The sequence below is a fragment of the Ciconia boyciana genome, chromosome 5, assembly GCF_034638445.1.
Source record: "Ciconia boyciana chromosome 5, ASM3463844v1, whole genome shotgun sequence".
Lineage (NCBI taxonomy): Eukaryota > Metazoa > Chordata > Aves > Ciconiiformes > Ciconiidae > Ciconia > Ciconia boyciana.
The window spans coordinates 56,933,130-56,957,615 of NC_132938.1; the positions used below are offsets into that span (position 1 = coordinate 56,933,130).

Sequence of the window (24,486 nt, forward strand, 5' to 3'; positions counted from 1 at the left end):
AGTGTAATTGAGGGGTCTGCAGTGAAATGCTCCTTGCTATCTGCCAGTGTAAAAGAAAGGAAGGAAGGAAGCCTGGCATTACACAGCCAAACTGAGGGGAGGCTAGGCTAACCATTCCAAAAATGATACACATAAAATTGCATTCTCTGCTTGGTTCCTTCCATGTCTTTAAGTGATACCCTATACTGTATCATAGCTGTAAATGCTGAGCAGTCATACATTAAAACAAAGCAGATTATGTCAGAGCTGAAGTTGTTATTGTAACACCTAATGTGAGTGTTTATGCCTAGATTAATTTTCTAAATTAACTGGTAGGCTTACTTCGTGGAAGAAGAGATAAAAGTAGACTCATAACTGTATCTATCAGCTATCAATGCAAGAAAACTATAGGACTCTGGAAGAGAAAATATAGAAAAGGCAATCTGATAAACTCCCTTCCAACCATTCAGACCTTCTCCCCACTTGGAGCATAGGACTGAGCTAACCTGTTATTTATCTCTATCTGTATCTCATGCACAAAAGTCAGCTATCATATAGAAATACAGGTTCACTCACACTCCTATTCAGATTGTTCAGATTAGTGCTTATCCTTAGTAATACCCTATTCAAGGTTTCATGATCACTTCTGTATTTTTTTAATAATTCTTTAATCTTCCTTTTCTTGTTTACTTCTAGCTCTCTCCAAAGGTTCCCCTTTCTCTATTAATTATACACATCAGCCCTGTCTACAACCTCATGGTTCTCTTATTTAAGTCTACTAAATCTGTTTTTTTTCCCCCAACAGCTATTCACTACTAAAACCTTCTCCTGCTTCAGCTCTGACACTTTTACCCAATCCACTAGAAATTTGGTCTTTCAGCATAATCACACGTCTGAACCACTTTGGAGGTAATATGACATCCCATATCTGATTGGCGGTTCTGCAGGAAGCAAGTGAAAGGTACTTTTGGGATGCGGCCTGTGTAACTACAGGAGACACCATACTGTTCCGAATTTTGCAGGGTGTTGCTACATCCATTTAAGTGCTAATGAAATACATGATGAATTGAGGCCAGGTCATCATCCACCAGAAAATGGTGATGACAGAAAGTACTTCTCATGGATGCTGCAACGTGGGGATTCAGCAGCATCATTGAACTCTAGACCCTGCTCTAGCTGCAGTTCAAATTGGTTAGCTTTACATATGTACTTTGGCTATTTAGAGATTTTTTAATACAGTTTCTATTGTCTACTTCATTAGAGCTCGATATATATTCTGTCTCAGAATGATGGCACCGTCTTAAAAATATGAATTTTTTTTTAGGCCTATTGTCTTCTTATGTTCCTGGTGGATTCAAGTTACAGGAGATAATGGCAACACCAACAGCAAATGTTAGATAAATATTGATAACCTCTTTGAGGTCTGGAATGCAAGACAATCACTGGCTACTATCCAAGGCAAATCAGTTTTTAAGTTAGAACTTCTGGATGATAAAGAAATAATAAATTAACCAGAAAGAGATTTGGATAGTATGGCCTAGCAGGCCAATGAAGACAGGCAGCTAAAATCTTTAAAAGGAAGTATCTCTCAGTAGCTATTTTAGACTTTCCCTCATCTCTTCCTGTTTTAATATCAAAGCTACTAGGTCAAAGGGAATGAAAAGATCCTGTCCTGATTCTGATAAATACCTCAAACAGGGAAAAAATAAAGTAGGAAACTTCAACAATTTTTTTTTTCCAATTTGGGCATACCAATTAAAGTAAAGAGTAATTATTTTAAAAATTTCTGCCAATCTGACATGTTTACCTGTTTTCAGACATCCCTAGAGAAATAAAGCTTAATTCTCAGAAATAACACTTTGTTCTCAAGGAAAAACAGTATTAGTTACAGGATTAAAAAGTACTGAGGCCAAAGACTTCTAATATTGGAAAGGGATATGTACTCCTAGAGCAAACCTAGCAGAGAACAGATGCAACTCCTAGATTGCTTTGACATATCAAGAAAGTTAAACGTACACAACCTTATTAAGGTGAGACAGCCTGGGTAAGCATACAGCTAGAAAACCTTACCTCCAATACACCTCCCCTGCTACCAGAGACCATAACCTAGCTAGAAACATTTCACAATGTCTCCCTCAGCTCAGCAACATATATGCATTTGCTCCTTTAGGTTCAGCTTTAATCACCTGCTCTTCATTTGTGAGCTGACATTGTCCAGATACTGAAGTATCTTGATGGTAATAGTGCAAACCTGTGCAATGCAGGAAAGAGGCACCACTTTATTACTGCAAACTACTCATACCTGAGTCTGTATTATCTGCCGAATTTCCCTAGTGGTTGGAAACAGCACTAGAGAAATAATTGCTCATTTGGCTCATCAGGTGAGAATCCTGTGCTTTAAAGCAGTTTATTTATCTACAGTGTTCTGTGAAGATAATTTTACCAAACTATGGGCTTACAGCCTGGCACTGTTGTGGGTTTCAGTAGAAATAACATTTCTGTTACAGTGTTAAGTTATAAGAAAGACAAATTTATGTTTTAAACATAATTGAGAAGAGAATTTTCTTTTAAAATCTAGATGTTTGTGGAAGCTGATTAGGATTTCACAGGGAAAGCTGAGCCTGAGTGCTTGATAATGTGTCCTTTTAAAATAAATCCACGAGGTAAGTATCCTTAAGTTTTGGAACTTTTCCATGTTGTCTGATTTCCTGGTACTTGTTCATACAGGTTTTGCCCTGTGAGCATGCCTTTGACTAGCTATGATATGGTACCTTTCCTTTCAAATGAATCTTATTTTGAAACACTTTTTGTATTTTAAATCCATCTAGACTTCCTTCTTAAATGGCATTGGGGCCTAATTCTCTCCTTACTTGCTCTGCTTACTTCAGTGTACTTGTTTCCACAGAAAAGGTTAATACTGGGTCTTGAGTGTCCAGAAAGTACCCCCATTTAATAAGGAAAAACATGTTTTACCCAGAAATGCAGAGTCATTCTGAATTCCCAGTTTGGGATTTGCCTTTTCAGAACTGCATCACAGAGCACGAGTGGCAATCCAAATAAAGGAAAGGACTTCATACATATGTATGTGTAACCTGTATGACATTTCAGTTCCCTTATCAAAAGACAGAAAAAATCCTTTGCATTTCCAAGCTCCCTTTCACAGTCTCAGCATTAATTTTAAATGAGTACGTCTCTGTTGCAACCCAGAGATGGGGCACAAAGCATAACATCTGAATCTCCTCCCTTTCCAGGAATGAAATCAGCTACCGTCTCGATAGACTGGAAGTGTTCAGCAGCATAGTCTCCCTCTATGACATGACTGGACTACCCATACAGTGTTAAAGGCTGTAATAGCTCTCTGGTAAAAATACCTCTTTCTTCTTGTCCCAGTCAAAAGGTGGCTTATGATTTGACCCTGTTTCTTTTGACTCCATTTTTGCTCTGGATTACAGTTCCTTGCTTCAATACAAGAAGCAATAGTCACATCATTTCATTCATTTACAGGGGGTTTTTTTAATCCTTCTTATAAATTATTATTTTTGTCAGTCTCATTCAACTGTGAGATAAATAATTAGTGAAGTTCCACCTCATGTGGCCTTAGCATAACAAAATCCCCCACAGGTGCTTTTCAGGTGCCCTGCTGAATCTCTGGGCTAACACACATCAGGTGAGCCATGCCGGCTGCTGATTTGAGATGCTCTTCACCCTTAGCAAATCAGATGTTTAAGACTCAGCATAAAAGATGTCTGAACTTAAGTGTTTCACATAATATTTGTGCCAATTAAATGTGGCACTAGCTGACTTTCTTCAACCTTGGTTAGATGTGTCTGGGAGACTTGGTTACTATACTACAAACATGGATTTTGGTATTAAGAAGTCCAGTGTATTATTGATGGTTGGCAGTACTTAACAGAAGTCAACCCGTCTGGGAGTTTGCTCTGCCAGCAGCTGTATAAATCCACAGAAAATTGGTGCTGTGTAGCCTGTACTCTCTGCTCAGTGCTGTTTTCAGACATCAGGTAGTAGTCAATCAGTAAACCTCCTTTTATGATGTGCCCATGAAAGGCAGCCAACAGCCAGGCACTATGTAAGTGGGTTTAAATTCACTCTTGTGTAGTCCCTCTTCCCTTCAAAGCTTTTTAGGGGTCGACCAACAAGAAAACGTTGGCAGCCACCAGGTCGGGCCTGACTCCACAGAAGCGCCGAGAACGTCGCTGTGGGCCAAGCAACACGGACAACGACAGGATTATTTTTGTGGCGGCGGTGGTAATTCCCCCGGGGTGAAAAGGCTCACGTATTCACGCGGCTTCCTCCTGGCCGGAGGGGGAGGGATTTCCTCGCCAGCGGGCGGGTGGCAGGCGCTTCCTCCGCTCCACGCTGCCCTGCTCGCTTCGCCGCGGTCTCTCCTCGCCCGCCCGGGGTGGGCTTCTCCACAGCCGTGAGGTGGCGGGCGGCCGTTGCCGCGCGCGGCGCTGAGAGGGCGGCCGCTCGGAGCTGTGCAGCCGCCCCTCCTCCCGCCCCGCAACGGTGCTCGCGCCCAACGGCCGCCCGCTCCCCCTCTGCCCCCCAACGGCCGCCCGCTCCCGCCCCGCCCCTCCCGCGCGTCCGTTTGCGCTGCCGGAGCGTCAGCGGGAATTTCCAGCCAGGAAGTGCGGCGGGCCGGGGGGCAGGGGCGGGGGCGGGCAGGGGGGGGCGGAGGCTACGCTAGGCGGCGGCCGCGCAGGCCGGTGCCGCTCGGCTGCCCTCGCCAGCGGGCCCGCGGTGGGGCGGGCGGACGGGAGGGAGGGGGAAAGTCCGTGCAGAGCCAGGGCGCGGGCGGCGCCGGCGGCGTCACGCCGGTTACATGGCGCGGCGCTGAGGGACGCGCAGCCGGGACCTGCCAGCGGCAGACGACGACGACGACGACGAGGAGGCGCCGTCAGCCCTGCCCTGCCCTGCCCCGGGTGAGCCTCAGGCGGCCCCTGCCCCGCCGCTCGCTGCCTTCCTTCTCCCCTGCCCTTCCCTCGGCGCCCGTTTGCCGTTGGCTGCGCTTCCTCCGTGCTGAGGGGAGCGCGGCGCCGCTGCCGCCCGATGCGGGACGAGAGCGGGGTGGGAGCGGGCAGCTGCGCCCTGCTCGGGCTGGGCTGGGAGCGGGGGAAGCGCCGTGGAGAGCGTGGCGGCCCTCCGGGGGAGAGGTTTGCCGACGGGAAGCGTGTCCCCGGGCCAGCCCCACGCCTGGCGCCGGGCGGCCGCTCGCCTGTGACCTCGGCCCGGGCGCGGACCTCCCGCTGAAGCACTGGGAGCGGTTGCCGCGGGGTTTGCCAGCGCTCGCCGGGGCGGCTGCAGCGAGCGAGAGGGGAAGGCGGGCAACCGGCGACAACGGCCGGTGCCGTGTGGCGGAACTCAGGGGATTGCGGGGGCTGTGGGTCGCGGCGGTGCCGGCCCTGCCGGCGGGGGTGACCGGGGAGGCGGACACCCCCTTCCTCCCGGTGCGCAGCTTCTGAAAAGGGCGATTGCCATCTCGCTTTCCTTTCTGCGGCGGGTTTGAAAAATTGCACTCTGTTAGTGCGCGAACCGCCTCACGACTCTTCCGTGATTTATTTTTTTTAAGCACGTAGTCTTTTCTGCTAAGGTATTATAGGGGTCTTCCTAGCTAGGAGGGGGTGTCTGTGAAGGACTGTCAAGTAAAATGAAAAAGTTTGGAAGCCCAACTTCTGCTGACCGCATAGTGGGTGCTTGTAGGCAAGGAGGTGCTGCTTTTTACGCTTTTGGTTTCGAAGGTGACATATGTACTTAACCTGAGACACAGTTTGGAGTGCCTGCTGCTGTATAGTCGCCGGCTGGCCTTGAGAAAACAGACGGTTACCATGCAAACGTAGGTTTGCTACTGGCACCTTTTGGTGTCCTGGTCTTGGGTGGGGCTTGCTAAGTGTCGGAAATAGCATAAATAAAGGCTACTTTCAACGGTAGTAAATAGTGAAGTTTCTTAACGGCAATTTAGTAGTAAGTGATGAAACTGAAAAGTTCTCACCGTGACAAGGAATATTATCAGACTGATCGGTCTGTTACATTTGACCTTAAAAACCAAGAATATTCAACTTTTCATCATCGCAATTATTTTGTTTACCTATTGATGTTTTCTGCTTTGGTGACTTCGCTAAAGAAGCACTAGTGACTTATTTTATGTGAACATAAAATGGAGTATTATTTCTGAACTGTAGTACAGATGAGCTATGTGTTATTTGGGCATTACCATAGTGCAATGTACTGCTGTGTAATTTCATTCAAATAAGTAAATATGAGTGCCTGTAAGCATTTGCAGAATAAGGCTTTGTAGGCAAGGGATCATCATAACTTCGGTGCTGCACTTCAACTTCCTGTTTTAAAATGCTCAAAATCTTTCCCAAGAATAACATTTTAAAAGAAATACAGATTATTTTTTTAAAAGATAGTTTTAAAGTGCCGATCATATTTGACATGTTTTGTGCTTCAGAAGTCCTCTTTTCATTTATTCTGTTCACAGAGAAAATTAGTACTAAGTGGATGAATTCTCTGCCATATCACCTTGTGCCTTACATGCTATAAGGTGCTACACCACCACTGTCAAGCTCACAGAACAGAGTTCAAAATACAGCTCTCTGTTTTTATTGACATCCAGAGTCTCTGTGCTATGTACTGTGAAGTATCAGCTTTTGAAATAGTATTTCAGTCGAAGCATTTTTGTTCTTTCAAAAGAGAATGTAGCTGCCCATTCTAGGAAAGCATTAACCAAGACGTCATTCTAAGACGTCATCTTGTCTGCAGTGTTTTGTAATCTACAGAAATGACTACAGTTAAATTGAGAAAACGAAAGAGGAAAAAGCAGCCCGTAACTATCCAGAGGCAGAGCCTCTGTTCCGTAAACTTCCCTGGCTCAAGAATTTAACTGACATTTATGCTGAAATATTGTTGTCAGGTTTTGCCACAGAGTGTGGAGATTTCAAGGAAACTCAGTGCTGAAATAAGTGCAAGATCTGTTAAATAATTTAATCTGAAATATTAAACAGAAGGGGAAAAGCCTTTCTCTTTCTACCCTTTGCCCCTTTTTTAAAGAAAGAAGTGTCAATAAACGGTAGAGTCATCAAAAAATGAAATTATTTTCTCATGCAAGTAATGAATACACTTTGAGTAGAGTTACGGTTGTAAAACTGAGAACGGCTTTGTATCACTTTGTGTCATGTTGTTTTTAAAAAATAATGTAGCAGATAAACTTCATACCTGTAGATGCTTAGTTCAGTCAACACCGTGGCAATGTTTTTGTAGTATATATTTTGAAATCAGAAAAATTTACTGGGGGAAAAAAAGTGTGCTGGGAGAGAGAACAAGGAGAGGATGAGAAGGTGGAAAGCAGACAGTGATACTTCATTTATATGCACATTCTAAAATTTCCTACTTCATTTATTGAAAAACAGCAATTTAAGTGTTTCTCCATTACTATGTATTTGACTTTTAAAATCAGTTTTAATAATAAATCTAAATTTACTTTTTTCATTGAGCTGGCATTATGTGACTTCAGTAATGGATACCTACAAATAAATATCACTGGTGCAAATTTGTTAATTAGTAGATTTTTTTGTGTGTGTTTTCATGTAAACAATACTCCTCCTTTTCATCATTGCCTTTTCCCAAAATCTTCCCATGCCACTGTCTCACGAATACATGCAAACTCCAGAAATAAGTGCAGTTAGGAATTCCTATTACAGTGCTTATCATTGCTGAGTCTGGAAGTTCAGGAACCAAGTTTAAAGGCCTATGAGTCTACTATCAAGGATGCTCTATGCTGACTAGGAAGTTCGCGTCTCCCTCTATAGTTATATGCGTACAAAGTAAATGTTGTTTTGAAGTTATATGTGTACAAAGTAAATGTTGTTTTGAAGTCGCAAAGATACAGTGAAAGACAGTGTATTTTTTACTAACTTACAGTTGACTTTCTGATGTAGCTAGTGATGAGAAAATTCTGTGGTCTGCAGAGATTCTGGTTAATTACTCTGTGTTTTCATAGATCACTTCAAAATGTACTTGCTAAAATCTTCTCACCTTTCAGTGCTGTAAATATTTGGCAACTCTAAATTCAGAAGTATTAGTCTTAAAGAAAACTGTTACTCATTTCCCTAAGCAACTAATGAAAACTCTAAAGTTAGTTTAAATTTTTTTTTTCCCCAACATGTTGATAGCTTTTCTTTGGTTCTCAGACACAAAATAGCACAGCTATTATAAAACAAAGAGGAGAGAATGTTTTAGGCAAACAATGAAAAAGAAATTCCTGGTCTTGGTCACTTTTAGCTCTGACACAGGTATTTTAGAAGTGGAAATTGTAATTTGATGTCCTTTAAAAAAAGCTGTGAACCTTTTATGAAGTTCTGCATTGATAAGATCATAATTACAGTTGTCATTAACTGTGCCCTTAGGTCAGTCAGGCACTAAGTTTGCATCTAATTTTGAGCATAGAAGTAATTCAGTGAGTCTTCTTCAGTGCTTTCATTTAAACATATATATTTTGCTGAAGCACTGTTGACAGTTTCAGAAGTAAGGCCTTAAAAGATGTTTCAAATTATTCTAGTCTCAAGGTAAAATCCTTTGTTTAGGATTTAGGTGGAGCTGACAGACCGTGTGTGGGGAGGAGGCTACTATTACTACTACTAGCATTTTTTCCCCCTTTCAACTTTTATGTTCTTTTGAAAAGCAGTGCCAGATAAATTCCCCCCCCTCCCCCTTTCTTCATTTAAAATACAGACTTAGCTAAACTAAAATACCTCTATTTCATTGCATTCTCCAAGCAAACTGTACTGATATCAACAGATAAAGAGCGAAGTAGGTCTGAGTTGTGTAGTGTTGCTTTGTTTTGTTTGGTTTATTTTGTTTCTTTTAAAGATTGTATTTCTGTCTGTTTAAACACTTACAGACAGATTTTAACACACAAATGAAGTAAAAATAAAGTGAGCAGACTTTTTTGGGGTCTCAGTTTAGTCTAAGTGGTTTTTGTTATAGGTTATTGTAGAAAATTGAGGCTGCAGGAGTTTTACTATTTCTTTGGGGAAAAAAAAAAACAACCATCCAACCAAAAAAAAAACCCCAGCAAAAAAAAAACCCCAACCCCCAAAAAAGCCTTAGTAACCACTTTGCACCTGTAGATTTGAAACCTAGGGTATAACTGTAATGGTGCTGGACTCAGTTCTACCTGTTTGATTCCACTTACTGGTGTTATTTAACTGACCGTTTCTGTCATGTTACGTTCTCAGTGGCTGTTTGAAACCAAAAGGACACTGAGAGTCCCTTAGCTCAGTTTTGTGATTGCAGTGGTAACAGCCCTTGCTGTTTTCTGAGACCTCTTCTGCTGCCGTTGTTCATGAAATGAGGGAGTGGGTCTTCAGTAAGACCCCAGAACCTGTGTGAAAGTACCTGGTGATGCAGCAAACCTTATGTGAACTGGACTTCTGAAATATTGTGTTTGCTTGTTACTTGGCTTCTCAGAAACGCTGTTCTTCCCCCCCCCCCCCCCCCGCCAAAGGAAAAGGTTTGCTGTTTAATATTGATGATTCATTACACTTAAGGCTTACAAAATGAGTATGCGTGGCTTTTTAAGTTAAAATTTGACTTTGATGAACAACTTTGTATGAACTAGGACTATGTCTAAAGAACATTCAGTGATTCTTTTTAATCTGTAAGAAAAAGTAACAGCATTTTAACATGATATTCAGGTTAGTTCAAGTAGCATTGCCACCCCACGTGGCTAAAATACAATGTAGTTACTAGGGTGGTTTTGCTGTGTTGAACCTCAGTATTTTCACATATACTTAGCATTATACATAGAGTATGTTTGCCATATATTTAAATACTGTTTATTCCTTTGGTTTAAGTTGCTTTGAATGTGTTTTAACAAAAACTTTCTAATTTTATTCTAACAATATCCTGGAAAAACAGTGTATATGTTTATGGCATCTTAGTGTTTCCTCTTGTCCTATTGGTTCACTACTTTGACATTTGGGAAAGGAATAAAACACTTACACAAAAATTCTGTTAGTAAAGACACTTAAAAAAGCAACCATTCAGGTAGTCCAGTTACTCTTTGCCAAGTGAATTTCCTCATGCTATGAATTTTTATTCAAATTTAGTAGTTATCTGGTGTAATAAATTTGAGTCTAGATTTCCTACAATAATTCTGCACCCAACAATTCTGATTCAGAGCATCACACTTCTGAAATATCTTTAATACTTGTGATTGATTTAATTTCCTAAATGTTTTGTAGTTCTTATACTGTTGTCTGATAATGCATCTGCTCATGACTGAAAATATTTGAAAATTTTAATTTAAACAGTTTTTTAACTTTAAAAATACACAGACAGAACTCCCAGGTCCCACCCAACAGGAAATAATAAGCAGGCTTAATTAATAACAAGAGGAGGCAATTCATGTTGTTGTATTAGAAAAACAAACGTTGTCATTTAGGGTAATGTAGGGTTATTGCAGCTGCAACAGTTTATGGATGAGAAAAAGTCTGTAGAGGAGAGTAGTGTCTTTGATAAAAATGCCTCTCTGCACAAACCTTTTCTCACTTGTATACTGAGAAATTATACTCAAATCTTTATTCAGAGATTACACGTCTTTGTAGCAGCTGAAAGAAAGTAAAAACTACAACTTCCATATGCCGCTTTTGCGGAAATTGAGCATTGTTGAGTTCTACACTGAGAATAGTTTCCTTAAAACACCCCCCTACACCACCAAGTATTTATTGAAGTCATAGGTGGGAAAAGAAATATTAGTAAACTTTTAACATTTAAAGGCAAACATCACATTTCAAGTCTGTTTCATTACTGACTTAAAATCCCTTCAAAAAACATAGTTGATGGGGCCCCTTGTCAACTTGAACAAGTTAGCAATCACTTCTCATGGTTTTTAAAATGCCTTTTCTTTCCTGTTTGTGCTTAAGAGATCTGTGCCAATAATGTCAGTGAAAATATGCATGATGTTCCCTTAATATTTTGGTTCTGTTTACTTTGTATATTTCAGAACACTATAGCTGTTTATCACCTCTTATTTTGAATAACGCAGGGATTTGCTGTCTGTAGCACACTTTTTTTTCTTTCTTTTATTTTAAAAAGAAAAACGTGTGTGTGTATAACTTGCATTTTCCCAGTTTTTCCAGACTGTGCATCAGGATAGCGTTCATCTAAGTGATAAATATTTGGTCCGGTCTTAACCTTTGCCCGGGGACTTCAGAAACACTATAATTTATTAAAGTGGATGCAATCAAAATGAGTAGTTGAGAATGATGTCAATAAAACAACCATTGGTAAAACCTTTCCTGTGTTAAGATTTTGCTTGATTAGTATTTGGGAAGGGGATGTCTCTCTTCCCTTCTCCCTACTCTTCCTCTCCAGAAAATTTTCTTCTGCAGCAGCTGCATTAATGGCAATGGTAATGGAAGTAAAAGGTGCTGGTAGCTAACAGCTGTTAGAGTTTAGTTGTGTAGACCTGCTTTAAGCAGGTTTGGACAACATATGTTCAAAATGCCAGCAACTGTTTGGAATCCTGCCTGTACAATATTCTCACTGTTGTTACATTGCTTTTAACAAAAATGGGATTTATTTTTCTTCAGAAAAGCATCTTTTATTCAGCCTTAAAAAATTAAAGTGTTTAGAAGGACATGCACAGCTTAAACTAAGGGTTGTCTATGTAACTGCTGTAGGTTCATGGCCCAACTTGTGTGTCCTCTGAAGCGGCAGAAGACCTAAGCCTGTGTATATGTATGGCCTGCTATTTTGTGCAAAGGTGGAAAATAGCAGTTCTCAGACTTCCTTTTTTCCCTCCCTGTGCTTCTCTGAGAATATATTCTGCACCAAAGGTTTTTGCTCTGGAGCTGCGCTCCCAGTATTTTTGGAAAAATAACTGGGTTAAAAGGGAAATGAAGAGCTGGATGAAGTTGAGAGGAGGTAGCCAGAGCTAAGGTGAAATGGCCAGGCATTGAAAGGGATGGGCAGCATCCTGACTTTGAAGGCACTGCAGTGACAAAGGCTTGAGACTAAATGCCTTGGATCAGTATCACTGTTCTGTCAGAGCAGCCTGCTCTGTCCTCTAGCCAAAATCATCTCAGCAGCTCTTGTCCTGCTTCCAGCCCTGACCCAGCAACTGGCAGCGTCTATTGCACAATACGTTTCCCAACATCTCCATTTGGGAAATGCTGATCTCTAAAACAATTGTCTCTGTATAGATTATGTTTTGCAAAGGATAGAAAAGTGAGGCTCAAGGATGGATAGTTGCCACTAAAAGAAGTAAACAATACCAGGTAAAACACATTGTAGAGACTGTACAGTACAACAGTTACTGTTTCTACCTCAATATTTCATAGCTGCTACAGGATTTCAGAGAACGTGATGCTGTTCCTAAAAATGTACTTCTCTGTAATCAGATAGTCTGCCATGTTTTATAGCCCTGATGTAGCAAAAATATACTTACCATATAAAACACAAATGTCTTTGCCTCTCTTTCATCCTTATTCCTCTCTAATAAGCAAAATAAACAGGCTAAGAGCATAATCAGAGTGAATTTCATGACTTTCATTCGGTGTCCAGTTAAGTTTATTTTTAACAGGTAAATTCGAACGAAAGCCAAGTTAAAGAGAAAAAACACTGCTAGAAAACTTGCAGAAAGAACTGTGCTTTCAATATATCAAGTCAGCTAGAGTGTAGTAATTGAGTTTCTCATCTTAAGGTTTGCTTTCTGAAACCCAGCCTTGACAGGTGAGAAGAGGCTGATGTAAAATGTCTCAAAGAAAGATGGAAGTTCTTCAATATAGGCATTTATTTAAACCATCAGACTAATTCCAGTTCACAAGTATAATGAACTCTGGGTAATAAAGATCACAATTCACTAACATATATACCTTCAGTGTACCTTTTACAGAATATGTCTTAGTTTCCATCCTGTTAAACTGATCTGTGCTATAACCAAACCTTCTTCCATAAAATATTAATCTGTCCTGAATTCAATCTTTATACTGAATTAATTAAAAAATTATGGACAAGTTTTAGAAAGGATGAGTTGATTCTTTGTATTCTAAAATACAACAGCAGGCAGATATCCTGATGCAGTAGTCTTTTGCATTCATTTTCTGAGGATATAATGGGTATCCCGTCACATCAGTTTTTATGCTTTTATTTTGTTTGGTTGCCTCAATGTACAGAAAGTTTAAGAGATGAGTGGCTAATAAGAGTTTCCACCAGGCATAACCCTCTTTTATGATGAGGCAGGTCTTTGTGGGGTAGAGAAGTTGGTGATACTGTTTATCCTTCATCTCTCCAAATTGATGTAAAAAAATACATTTATATTCAAAGAACATAGATGAAAAGTAGAGACCTGTTTACCATGTCTTTCTTTGAAGGTCTGGGAAAGGAAGCGTATGTCATGTTTTGTTTTGTTTTTTCTGGTCCTATGTAAAATGTTAGCTTCATCAGCAAGTGCACTGGTACACTTTGAAACATGAATAGATAGATTTGGGGTACTAAAGCTCAAATTTATTTGGGTTTTGGTTTGTTTTTGTTTTTTTTTTTTTTTTTTTGGGGGGGGTAATGTTCAACTATTTAGGGTAATATTCAAATGATTTTATTTCCTGCTTGGAGGAATAAGAAGTCTTCCTAATTTGTTAGTGTATATATATACTGTTCAGGTTTTTAGGCAGGCCAGTATGAGAACAAAGCTAGAAAGAAAAAGAATGAAGTTTAAAGTCTTAGTTTTTTAAAAGGCATGCGGCTGCTGGATGAGATGTCTGTAAATGTTTTCAGAAATAACTGGACTCTAAGTGTTTTCAGAAGTAACTGGACTGTTAGTATCTGAATCAAACATTAAAGCTTGATTCCTCATAGATGGTGAAATTTGCATCAGGTTATCCTTGTCTGTAGAAAGGTAATAGGAAGAAGTCCCATTCTCTGTTTGTAGGTATTGGATTGGATGCTGGTATCAAAGAAGAAAATGTTTTACCTCATTTTTAAAATTCAGGCCAGAAAGTTGAAGAAGGACAGTAGAGGGAAGGATCTGGACTCCAAAAAATCAGAGGGCTAACAACAGTTGGTTAGAGAAACCTATCTTTGTTTGTAAAAGGTAGTTAGATGCAGTGGATGTTGGAGAACAGCAGGAGAGAGATCTGAAATCAAATGGTCGAGATAAACAGAAAGAGAATTGTTGTTCCTGGATGAGAGCATTCCTACATTAATTATGTTGTTTCCATTTTAAATGCCTGATCCTTATAAAGCTTTAAAACAAATATTCAGAGTACAATAAATGAACTTGTGTTCTTCTAACTGTGCCTGCTTGTACCTGGAGTTATTTGGTTATTAAAGAGTAGTGATGCAAAGTAACTGCCATTATGTTTCCTTAGTTGGTTGGTGCAACCCCATTGTCTTCTGTGTATGTATATGTATCCTCCTAGGTTTTTTTATTTTTCTCCTTTTTTTTAACCTTTTTCACAAGGGCAACTGACCCGCTGTGGGAAGAAAATAATACTGCACACACATGCATATGCACACACGTACACACTTACAGTTCCTCAGTAGGCACAGGTGTGTGGTTTTGGACAAGTTTAGCTGGATTTTACATTTTCCCATTGCTCTAGGAGCTAAATGACGTTCCTTCACCCACCTTTGAATTTTCACACTAAAAAATACTGTGAGTTGAAATGTTTAGTTTCCTGTGCCCCATTATCTGAAAGACTTCAGACGTTCTCCAGGGTGGAGACTGTCGTGGTTGAGTGTGGTGTGTGGGGGTATTTTTTTATTGTAGATGCAAGTTTGCAGTATGGTTTGTGGGAATCAGACATCATGTGGGAAGCAGGCATATATGGTAACGCAAACTTCCACAAAGCAATTTTAATCCCAGTCATCTTCAAATGAGAGAGAGGTGGTTTTGACCTGACTTCTCTAAGATACATATAGCAGCAAATACAGCTTGGATAAAAACAATCTCTGCCCCAAAATACAGCTCATGTAGAGAGAATGAACAAAGCTACTGGTGGTAGATGCTAATCTTACAACGTAATGCATGTGGGAAAGGTGCTTAGAAACTCAAGCAATAAGGGAAGAGGCCAATTAAAAGTCATACAATTAATGCTAGGGTCTGCTTTTCTGCAAGTGCCTTTTTGGTTTTTAATCATGATATTGACTCCCTGGATTTGCCCCAGTTTTCTTGTAAGAAGAGGATGATTAGGGATTTGTTAACTAAGTAAATCCTAGCATACAAATTCTGTTTTGGAGATCAGGCTCCTGGAACATTTTTGTTGTTTGTTTGTCTTTGAAAGAGGACAAAACAAATAGTGAAACTGAGAGTGTTTTCAGTCATTTAGTGGGGTGATTTTAAACTGCTGGGTTAATTTTTGTCTAGGCCCTGAAAAGGCAATCAAGTTTCAGTTTACATACACAAAGGCATGTGTTTGCACATCTAAATCATCGTGTGTTTATAATAAAGTGGCTTAGCATTCAAGCCGGAGAGAATGTCTTTAACCTCTCCCCCAAGCACTGCAGCTGACTCTTGAACACAAAAGATCTCAAGTAAGAGACACCTGTGCTTTTGGTGTGAGAGAGATTGTGTTTAATCCTGGTTAGAAATTCATCAGTACATACCTACAGCAACTGGGTAGCACGTGGGCAGTTACCTTGCTGCTTCTGAGTGTAACGTTCATCTTTAATGACTGCTGTTTTGCTCTCATGACATTGTTCATTGCATCAGCCAGAAAGCCAGAAATGACCATTTTGATCAGGTGAAATTGAAGGACTGATTCAGATAGATGTAAGTTTTATTTCTGTATGGATTCTAATTTTTATATCAAAGTACTTTAAATGAAAAGTTTTCAGAAATACTGCCTCTGTGGTATTTTTCCACTTTGTTGAAGTCATGTATTGTAGAATTGTAAATGTGACCAGGAAGCGTAGCAGGTGTGAGAACTGCCCTTCTCCCACCGAGTTCTGCTGGACTGAGAGTAATGCAGTCTGAGAAACTAGAATAGGACAAAGGCGATGGAACATGCTGTTAAATTTATCCTGTTGAGCTTACAGAAAAAGCTGTGAGATGCTTTGAAACTGTTGCAAAGAAGTATACATTTAGCAAACAGGCAAGTGGGCAGATGCTATTCATATTAGCTCCTCAGAATCTTTTTTTTCTGAACTTATTTACCATGTTATCTGGGTACTTTAGGTATTTTGGAACACAATTTTGCATATATGACTCACGAAATAGTAAGTGATTAAATATGAGAGATCACAAAACAAGACTTTTAGGACCAGTTTTTATTCTGTTTATGCAGAAGAAATCTGGCGTTTGCACTCACAGTTACCTAATCGGCATGCATCAGCAGGGTGGGTATTTTCACAGAATCACAGAATCATATAGGTTGGAAAAGACCTTTAAGATCATCGAGTCCAACCGTAAACCTAATACTACCAAGACCACCACTACACCATGTGCCTAAGCACCTCATCCAAACATCTTAAATACTTCCAGGGATGGGGACTCAGCTGCTTCACTGGGCAGCCTCTTCCAATGCTTGATAACTCTTTCAGTGAAGTAAAATTTCCTAATATCCAGTCTAAACCTGCGCTGGCACAACTTGAGGCCATTTCCTCTCGTCCTATCACTTGTTACTTGGGAGAAGAGACCGACCCCCACCTCTCTACAACCTCCTTTCAGGTAGTTGCAGAGAGCAATAAGGTCTCCCCTCAGCCTCCGCTTCTCCAGGGAAAACAAGCCCAGTTCCCTCAGATGCTCCTCATAGGACTTGTGCTCCAGACCCTTCACCAGCTTCGTTGCCCTTCTCTGGACGCGCTCCAGCACCTCAATGTCTCTCTTGTAGTGGGGGGCCCAAAACTGAACACAGTATTCGAGGTGCAGCCTCACTAGTGCCGAGTACAGGGGCACGATCGCTTCCCTGGGGTTTCTGACACTTCCTAAAAAATGTTGACTGTTGAGGTCTTTAGATTGTTTTCTGTAGTATCTACACCTTTAACTAGGAGGTGTTTGCCAAAAACTAAATTACAGTTATCTCGGTGATTTTAGTAACTTGTCAATTGGTGATGAGAGTTATATTCTTTCTATGGAATGGAATGTCAAATAAAAACATCTTAGTAAAGTTTGTTGTATGCTCAAGTTTTTGTTATGCCTTGTATGTTGACTTTTTTCCATAAAGATTGATAATAACAGTAGCAAATTATTGATGAAAATAATGCTTTGCAGAATGTGCCTGTGAGATAATGTGATTGGTGGTTTTTTTTATTTTTCTGAAATCCTGATACATTAAGTGATGAAGTACAGCATGGGTGACTGCAGCTGCTTGTCATATCTGTTATTCATTTTTGGCTGAAATCTTATGACCAGTTATTTGATATTTGCTCAAAAGCTACAAATAAATATTACCCAGTAAATATTTCTCTCTAAAATTGAATTACAAACAAGTGAGTACTTTTATTTTCTAGATTAAAAAATAATTTTATCCTCATGGACCTCTCTTTCCTGGAAGTCCTCTGGGTATTAAGTGTCTCCTATTTCTACATTTTAAATTTTCGTTAATTTTCTACTTGTGTGGGATGGATGGCTATATGTTGTCTTTGGAGCTTGTTAGCAAGCTGAGTTGAGCCTCCATCAAAGTGAAGTACCCAAGTATTCCAATTTTCTTTTTGATATTTGCCTTTCTAGTTCCTGTAGAAGGTACATGGTGACTCAGTTTTTCTTTAGTGGTTTACTGATCACTTGCCACTCTCTTTCACAGGGCAGTAGGTTTTCACAGTTCACTTTGCTGTGCTGGAAAACATGGCTCATGTTCATTGTGGTGGAATATGAGAGCCAGTGACATGTTTCTATCTTCTATTAACTATTAACCTTATTTAAAGTGTCTGCTTGCATGCAGACACGAGTCTCTTGAAATAGTCACTACAGTTATTTTCAAATGTTCCCTTGAAGAGGCTTTTTTTAGTAAGATCAACATAAGTGAAATTGTAATTCTTTCAATAGCTCTACATGAAAGGAAGTAACAGTAATCTTTTATAATAGACTTAATAAATTCCTAAGAAAATTTCCAGGCTCTGCTACTGGCCCCAGGAAAACTAAGCCAGGCTATACTTTCCCAGTGTCCAGCATTTACATGTAGACCTGTGAGAGAGGGTTAGGTATGTTGTACATCCATAATTGTCATTGTCAGCACTGAGTTGTTGTGGGTGCCAAGCACTTGTGGACCTCTGGAAAGAAACGTGTCCAAAATTAGTCGAGTTTGACTCCTGTTTTCATTTAAAGAACAAATACTGGATGTTCTTTTTCGGGCATCTTTATCTTGCATTTAGTAATACTTTACAAGAAAACCGTTAGGGTTCATTCATGAATGCTCAGAAGTCTTTTTACTGTATAAAAATGCAGAGTCCTACTTTTGCTAAACTATGATAATGATTTTGCCTGAACTCTAATGGCAGAATAGCCAGAGCAAAGACAGAAACAAATTAATTCCTGACTTTAATAAATTTTGCCTTCACGACTTTGATTGTAATTTTTAGTTGCTTGGGAGCAGGCAATGGAAAATCCTAGCTGTCCTATCCTGTCCTTAGCCTGCCCCTTCCAAATACTGAGGAATTTTAAGAGTATTATAGAAATCATGAACATTATGAGTAAAATAAGAAGGGTCAGAGATGGGGCTTTTTACTAACATTTTTCAAGTTTCTCTATTGCTGTACATTGAAAAAAAAAAAAAAAGAGAGTTCTGATCATGTTTTTGTGTTTCAGGACTTAACATGGCAGGAGAAGATTCCTATATTATGGGAGTGTCTGATCCCCAAGTAAGTGGATTTGTGTATTTTCAATATCCCTGTATTCTCTCCTAGCTCTCTGTTTTGGCTTCCTCTCATATTGTCCTGTCATTTCCTAGGCTTAACAACATGGAGATATAAAAGCATTCTAGCTATTGTCAGAAATCAGGTTTGGGGAAATCTAGGTTTTTTTTTCCTCTAGGGTGTTTTTAATGTGACCTGTAAAGTGCCTTGCCATTGGTGAAATGGCTGAAATGAAAGGAAAGCTGGGCGTGCTGAAAGAAGCAATTGAAAAAAATACTTATTTTTATGCCATGTCTGCCTGTGACACTTGTTCTGAAATTTATTCTGTGGTGGACATTGGACTTTACCTGAAAATAAAGCCCCTTATGCCTTAAAAGGCCCCTTTGTATCATTTTTTGCAAAATTTGCATTGACATTGATGACTAAAATGTTCCTTCACTCACACAGATCAGTAGGACTAGCTCTTCAGAAGCTCTTCTGATCTCATTAGGTCATTTCATGATTCATTTGAATTGTGAGAATGGTGCTTGAGTGAAACGTTTGAGTGAAGAACAGATCGTTTCTACTCACCTTAATTTCCAAAAAGAAACTGTTTTCTCCTTTATGCTTGCTCCACTTTGGAAGAAGATAGATTTATACCTGACAACAATTACAGTGAGTTAAAAGGTGTCAGTGTCAAAAAAAAAAAGATTAAACTTTAACCTGAGTGTACTGTTTTCTTGCTTTAGAGCTTGTAAGTATATTCACATAAGGAATGCAGACTGGTGGGATTTAATCACAGGAGTGGAAATGAAAACTCACAGGTTATCAGTAAGGCCTTGGGCAAGACATTTAGGGTCAGATTTTCAGAATTTACTGTATAAGCTGTTTTGAATATATAGTTGTTAGTGCATGTAAGCAAAATGCGTGCTTAGAAACTGTGCTGAGCTCAGTGTGGTCTCATGATAGTATTGCCCAAGTTTCACCAGTATCAGCTTTGCTTGCGTTGTTGTTGCCAGCAAAAATAAAACAGATATAAAATGTTTATGTACTGCACTGGGGTGTTTGCAGTCTCAGTATTTGCAGAGAACTTTGAAATTCTTTGCTGATAGATGCTTTATTAAATTATGTATATATGTAGTAATAAAGAGTGTATTTTCTTTCAATATAGATGTTTGCAATGGATCAGCTCATAGGAATGAATGCATTATTTAATAATACAAATTACATCACTTCAGACTTACCACTACGAACAGGTAGGAACTGTTGCTATTTGATTGTGCTGTTGTTCTGCTGTTTCTTCCAGTTTGTTTTTTTGTGAAGTTCTTTTCAGAGGTGTTTTTGTTTACACTCCCGTATTTCATAATACTAGATCCCAAAGTTGTCAACTAGACTTTTAATTACACCCTTACACATCTCTTTCTTACCCTCATGAAACTTTCAACAGTGAGGCAAATCTGGTTTTCTTTTGGCTTGTACAGAAACCCAAAGTTTCAATTAGTTAAACAGTTTGAGTGACCAAAGAGCTTTGAGTGAGCTGTTTTTATAAATTATTTTGTATTTTTTTCTAAATTTGCATCTTCAGTGACCTACATGTTTGTATTGCCAGTTTGTAGAATGCAACATGTACTTTTTTTCTTTTGAACAGTGTTTCATTTGTTGTAATAATTCTTAAGGTACTTGTTTTTCACTAATAAAATGTAGAGTATATTCAACTTCCTGTATCATTCGAATCTGTTTTTCCTTCTCGTTGACTTCTCTGTTTCCTGTAAAGTGGCAGTCTGGTATTAAAAGTACCTGACAATTTCCTGAATAATAACACTGGTGTGAAAGTTCAGAGTCAAATTTTGCAATCAACCACTGAAAATAAGCAAATAGTATTCTGCAAAGGTCTGATATGCATTTCTTCCAGTATGGTTCCAGAACAGGAATATCAAATAGAAGTGTGTTATATCTCAGCCAGTATTAGCTGCTTGATTAATCTTGGTCTGGTTTTACTTATTAAATTTCTTTATAAGTATTACTTCTTGCTTGAATTTAGAAAACTGTTTTTCCTGCTTAGTTTATTAGAGTAGCTGATATGAAAGGAAGAAGGAAATAAAGATTTATTTAGGCGTATGAATGAATGTCTTTTAACATGACATCTTTCTGTTGTTGATCTGTTTGCCTCTCTTGTATCAGAGTGTAGCTGGTATCTTCTGTATTGCAGATTGCTTTCTTTTGTTGAAAATGCAAGTCACTTTTGTTTGCAATATTTGATACACTTGACAGCAGTGAAGGTGTGAAGCATAAAATGAAATAAGCAATTAGCTTTCTACTTCATAGGTAGAATTCCACCCTAAAATAACAATAAATGCTGATTTAAAAATAAAAATTAAGGCATGCTTACTGTTTCAGTGTTTCCTGGTTTAAACCATACTTCAGTTTTCTTGACTGAATAGTAGCGAGGAAGGATCAAGAAACACATATGGTACAAATAATTTTGTTTCAAGATTAAATGTTCTGATGAGCAAAGCTCTTGACAAATATGGGCAAGCATCCAATAAATTAATGTTGCAGTCATTTGTTTACAGTGTGTTTTTATTAAGGCAGATAAAATTGTTCAGTAAGATTCATCTGTGTAGGATTAAAGGGCTTGTGCATTGTATACCAACGGTTTTTTTCACTGTTCTCACAGAGTTTTTGTGGAACAAATAATGTTATTGGAATTTTGATTTCCCCATAATAATCTCTCTTACATGTACCTTTCAAGCTTACTCTGTACTCCATATGCCAGACTCATTCCATACAAATTATTCAGATATATAAAACTGATTTTCAGATATCTATGTCCTGTCTAAACTAGAAAACAGCTGGTTTTAAAACTATGTGGGGGAGTCAAGAATTCACTGAGTTCTGGAGTCACAGAAAACTCTTACTGGGCTAAGTCTAGTTCTATCCTTAATTTGCAAACTTGCTTAGAAAAGGTGGAGTTTTTAAATGGCACTGCTCTTGTCCACTGCTGCACCGTAGGTGGTAAGTTCCCTGTGTACAACATGGGATTTAATAAAGGAGCATGGATTTCAGGTTATTGCAAACAAGAAGTTAATCATAAGTTTTAGAAAAAGTTGATCATTTCAATGCCATCTGATGATGCCATAGTGATTTTGTTTCCTGGGTAATATCACTGTAATGCTTACTTCCTCCCCTGCTTGAAACTATGGTGTGTCATTACTGTGGACTAGCTCTTCAGTTGTAAGGTAATATAATAATTTATATATTATGCTTTAGTTGTTTCCAAGCAGGAACTAAGGATTTCTTTCTACACAGCAAGACCAGTTAAAAACTCATGCAGGATTTTCCAAAAATTCTTCCAGCTGAGATATCAAGAGGGTGAAATCAGTGTTCTAAAAAGGATTTTTCTCTAGGACAGTTGGATGATTTAAACAGAAAGAACCAAAGGCATTAATTGTTGCTCATGATTTAGTGTGGTGCCTACATCTTTCAGTCTGTGCATTCATAAACACACAATGTCAGACTTACTGCATTGGCAGGCAGGTTTAATATATAACTGTGGATTGCCATATCATGCCAGCGTAGTTGAATCAACAAATAGCTGGGGAGTCTGGGGACTTTCTGATGATAGATGTTCTGCTGTTATGTTAGTATTTACAGTAATAGTAGAAAACCTTTGAGACGCCAGGACAAGGATTTTCTTGATGAGGTTGTCAGTGCTCAAGTGTCTTCACTCGCTTCTTTTTCTCTCTCACATATGTCAGTTTTAAGTAAAAATTAGGCTTGGTTATTTTGGCTCTAAAGCTGTAGTAGATAGTTACATGGTTCAAGTTCTACATTTACGTCTAAATCTAGAAAGAGAAGTAGTCTCTGTGTGCCCTTAGTGACAAAAGGATGTATCTATAACAAGGGCCGTAACAGTGCACACTGCAGGACTGAGCTGTGTGTATAAAACACCATCAGCAGCAAGGGCAGTATGTCACGAAGCCAGCCTGTTCTTCAGCTTGTTGGGAAGTATCCTGCCTTTGAGAGTTAGGTACTAATCCTCAGTGGCATCGAGGATGGAGGGAACATTATCCATTGCATGTATTTAGGTGGTGTAAAAGCAGATATGCATCAATGTGATATCCACTGTGTAGTGGAGGGACAAAGCAATGCCTTACATTGGAGAGGAAATGGGCAGAGCTGTGAGCAAAGCATTTTATAATTTTGGGTGTTTCTTACTTCCTCCTGATTATACAAGGCCATCTACAACCACATAACATAGCAATCTATGTGCCAGTTAGAGGTGGTTTTGGGAATTGGTTAATTGTTTTGTTTTGAGGGGACTCTGGTCTAACTAGCTGTTGGCATTGAGGTGGTGTGTTTTTTTTATTGCAGTCAGACTAAGCCTGTGAAGTTGAAGCAGGGCCATCAGCAGCTGAACAGTATTGCCTGGAGGCTGCTAAAATTACAGTTTCCTGATACTCCTTTAACCTCCTCTGCCCAACCCTCTGTGATGCTTGCTGTTGAGAAATGAGAAGAGCATGGAGGGAAAAATGCAGCACTTACAAAAAACTTTATTTCTTATCTTTTCAGAGAGAGATAATGTTAGGAAGAGATTCAAAAAAGCCTGACCATCACCAAAAATTAGATGAGTGCTCATTTTCCCTGTCCCATAGCAGTGACCCTAATCCTCAGAAGCATGAGCAGACTGGCATACTGCTTCTGGTGTTTTTTCTATATCTTCTGTGCTTGTATTTTGAAGAGAGAACTGAGGGAGGAGAGAGGTTAAGCAAAGCCCGTGTGCTGCTTGCTATAAACATCATGCTTTGAACACTGCAGAGCTGAGATGCAAGACAATGTTTCTGTGTGGGTGAATCCCTGAAGGGGAGGACGCATAAATGCTACGATAGGCCTTCAGGAAGGATAAGACACTAGATCTAGAGTCTGAGGTTTTAGCAGCAAGGTACCACTGCCAGGATGGACACAAGAGGGTTGGTGTTGGATTTAACAATCAAAACCTAGAGGCTATGAGCATTTTCATCCATGTCCACAGAGCAAAACAGCACACAATTACAAGGGTGAGATGCCTGTTCTGGGGGACCCACTAACAGAGCGGAGGTGAAGGGGAGACTTGACCACAGCTGGTTGCAGGTTAAATTGAATGGCTTCAGGTACTAGGTAAGCTGTTAGATAAAGGACCCCACTAATCCTACGGTGCTGCCAGGCTTGCAGGGATATCCCGCCAACCTCACAGACCCTTTTTTTTCTTGACTTTGCTGCAATGGGAAGAAGGAACCAAGAGGGAGCCTAAGATGGGTGCTCCTTTGGGAAGTGTGTGTGCAGGGTGAGGCCTGTCAAGAGGAAGAAAGAATGTAAGTGGTGGGAGTGTCAAGATGCAGGAGGGCCTCTGACTCAGGCAGGAAGGAAAATGAAGAAATGTAGCAGTTGAAGAAGATGTGGGGAAGTGGGACTGTGACTCATGCTAGAGGGGAGGCAGTGGGATGCAAGTTGATCTGTGGCAACTGAGGCGAGAAGACAGAAAAGGAAGCACTGAAGCATACCCAGGATGTGGCAGTCTGCACCAAACCCCCTCCAGGCTGGAGGACTGCATGTTTTAGTTGCAGTTCTTAGCCCTCCTGACTGCAGCAGTGCCAGGCAAATCGTGAGGAGCGCTCATGTCAAAACTTGGCTCTTGGCAACCGTGAGAGTCATCCCTGTGTAGAGGCCAGCTCCATG

The 24,486-nt window shown here is 39.8% G+C and overlaps 2 protein-coding genes across 5 annotated transcripts in view; one reads left to right on the forward strand and one right to left on the reverse strand.

The window, feature by feature from the left end:
* The window catches only part of SLC39A8 (solute carrier family 39 member 8), a 65,157-nt gene extending 60,851 nt beyond the window's left edge, over positions 1-4,306 (reverse strand). Inside the window, exon 1 of the mRNA XM_072863127.1 lies at positions 4,274-4,306. The gene's annotated coding sequence lies outside the window, so the exon portion shown is untranslated. The remainder of the gene's footprint in view (positions 1-4,273) is intronic.
* Positions 4,307-4,371: 65 nt separating this feature from the next.
* Positions 4,372-24,486, forward strand: part of NFKB1 (nuclear factor kappa B subunit 1) — a 61,435-nt gene continuing 41,320 nt past the window's right edge. For 2 of the 4 annotated variants that reach the window (XM_072863121.1, XM_072863122.1), the window contains exon 1: positions 19,943-20,027. Coding sequence is in view for 2 of the 4 variants with exons in the window: in XM_072863119.1 (XP_072719220.1) it covers positions 18,754-18,798; positions 19,943-20,027 (130 nt within the window). In the remaining 2 variants the exon portion in view is untranslated. Of the gene's footprint in view, positions 4,923-18,745; positions 18,799-19,942; positions 20,028-24,486 lie in introns of those variants that run through there. The other 2 variants (XM_072863119.1, XM_072863118.1) reach the window with 2 other exon arrangements.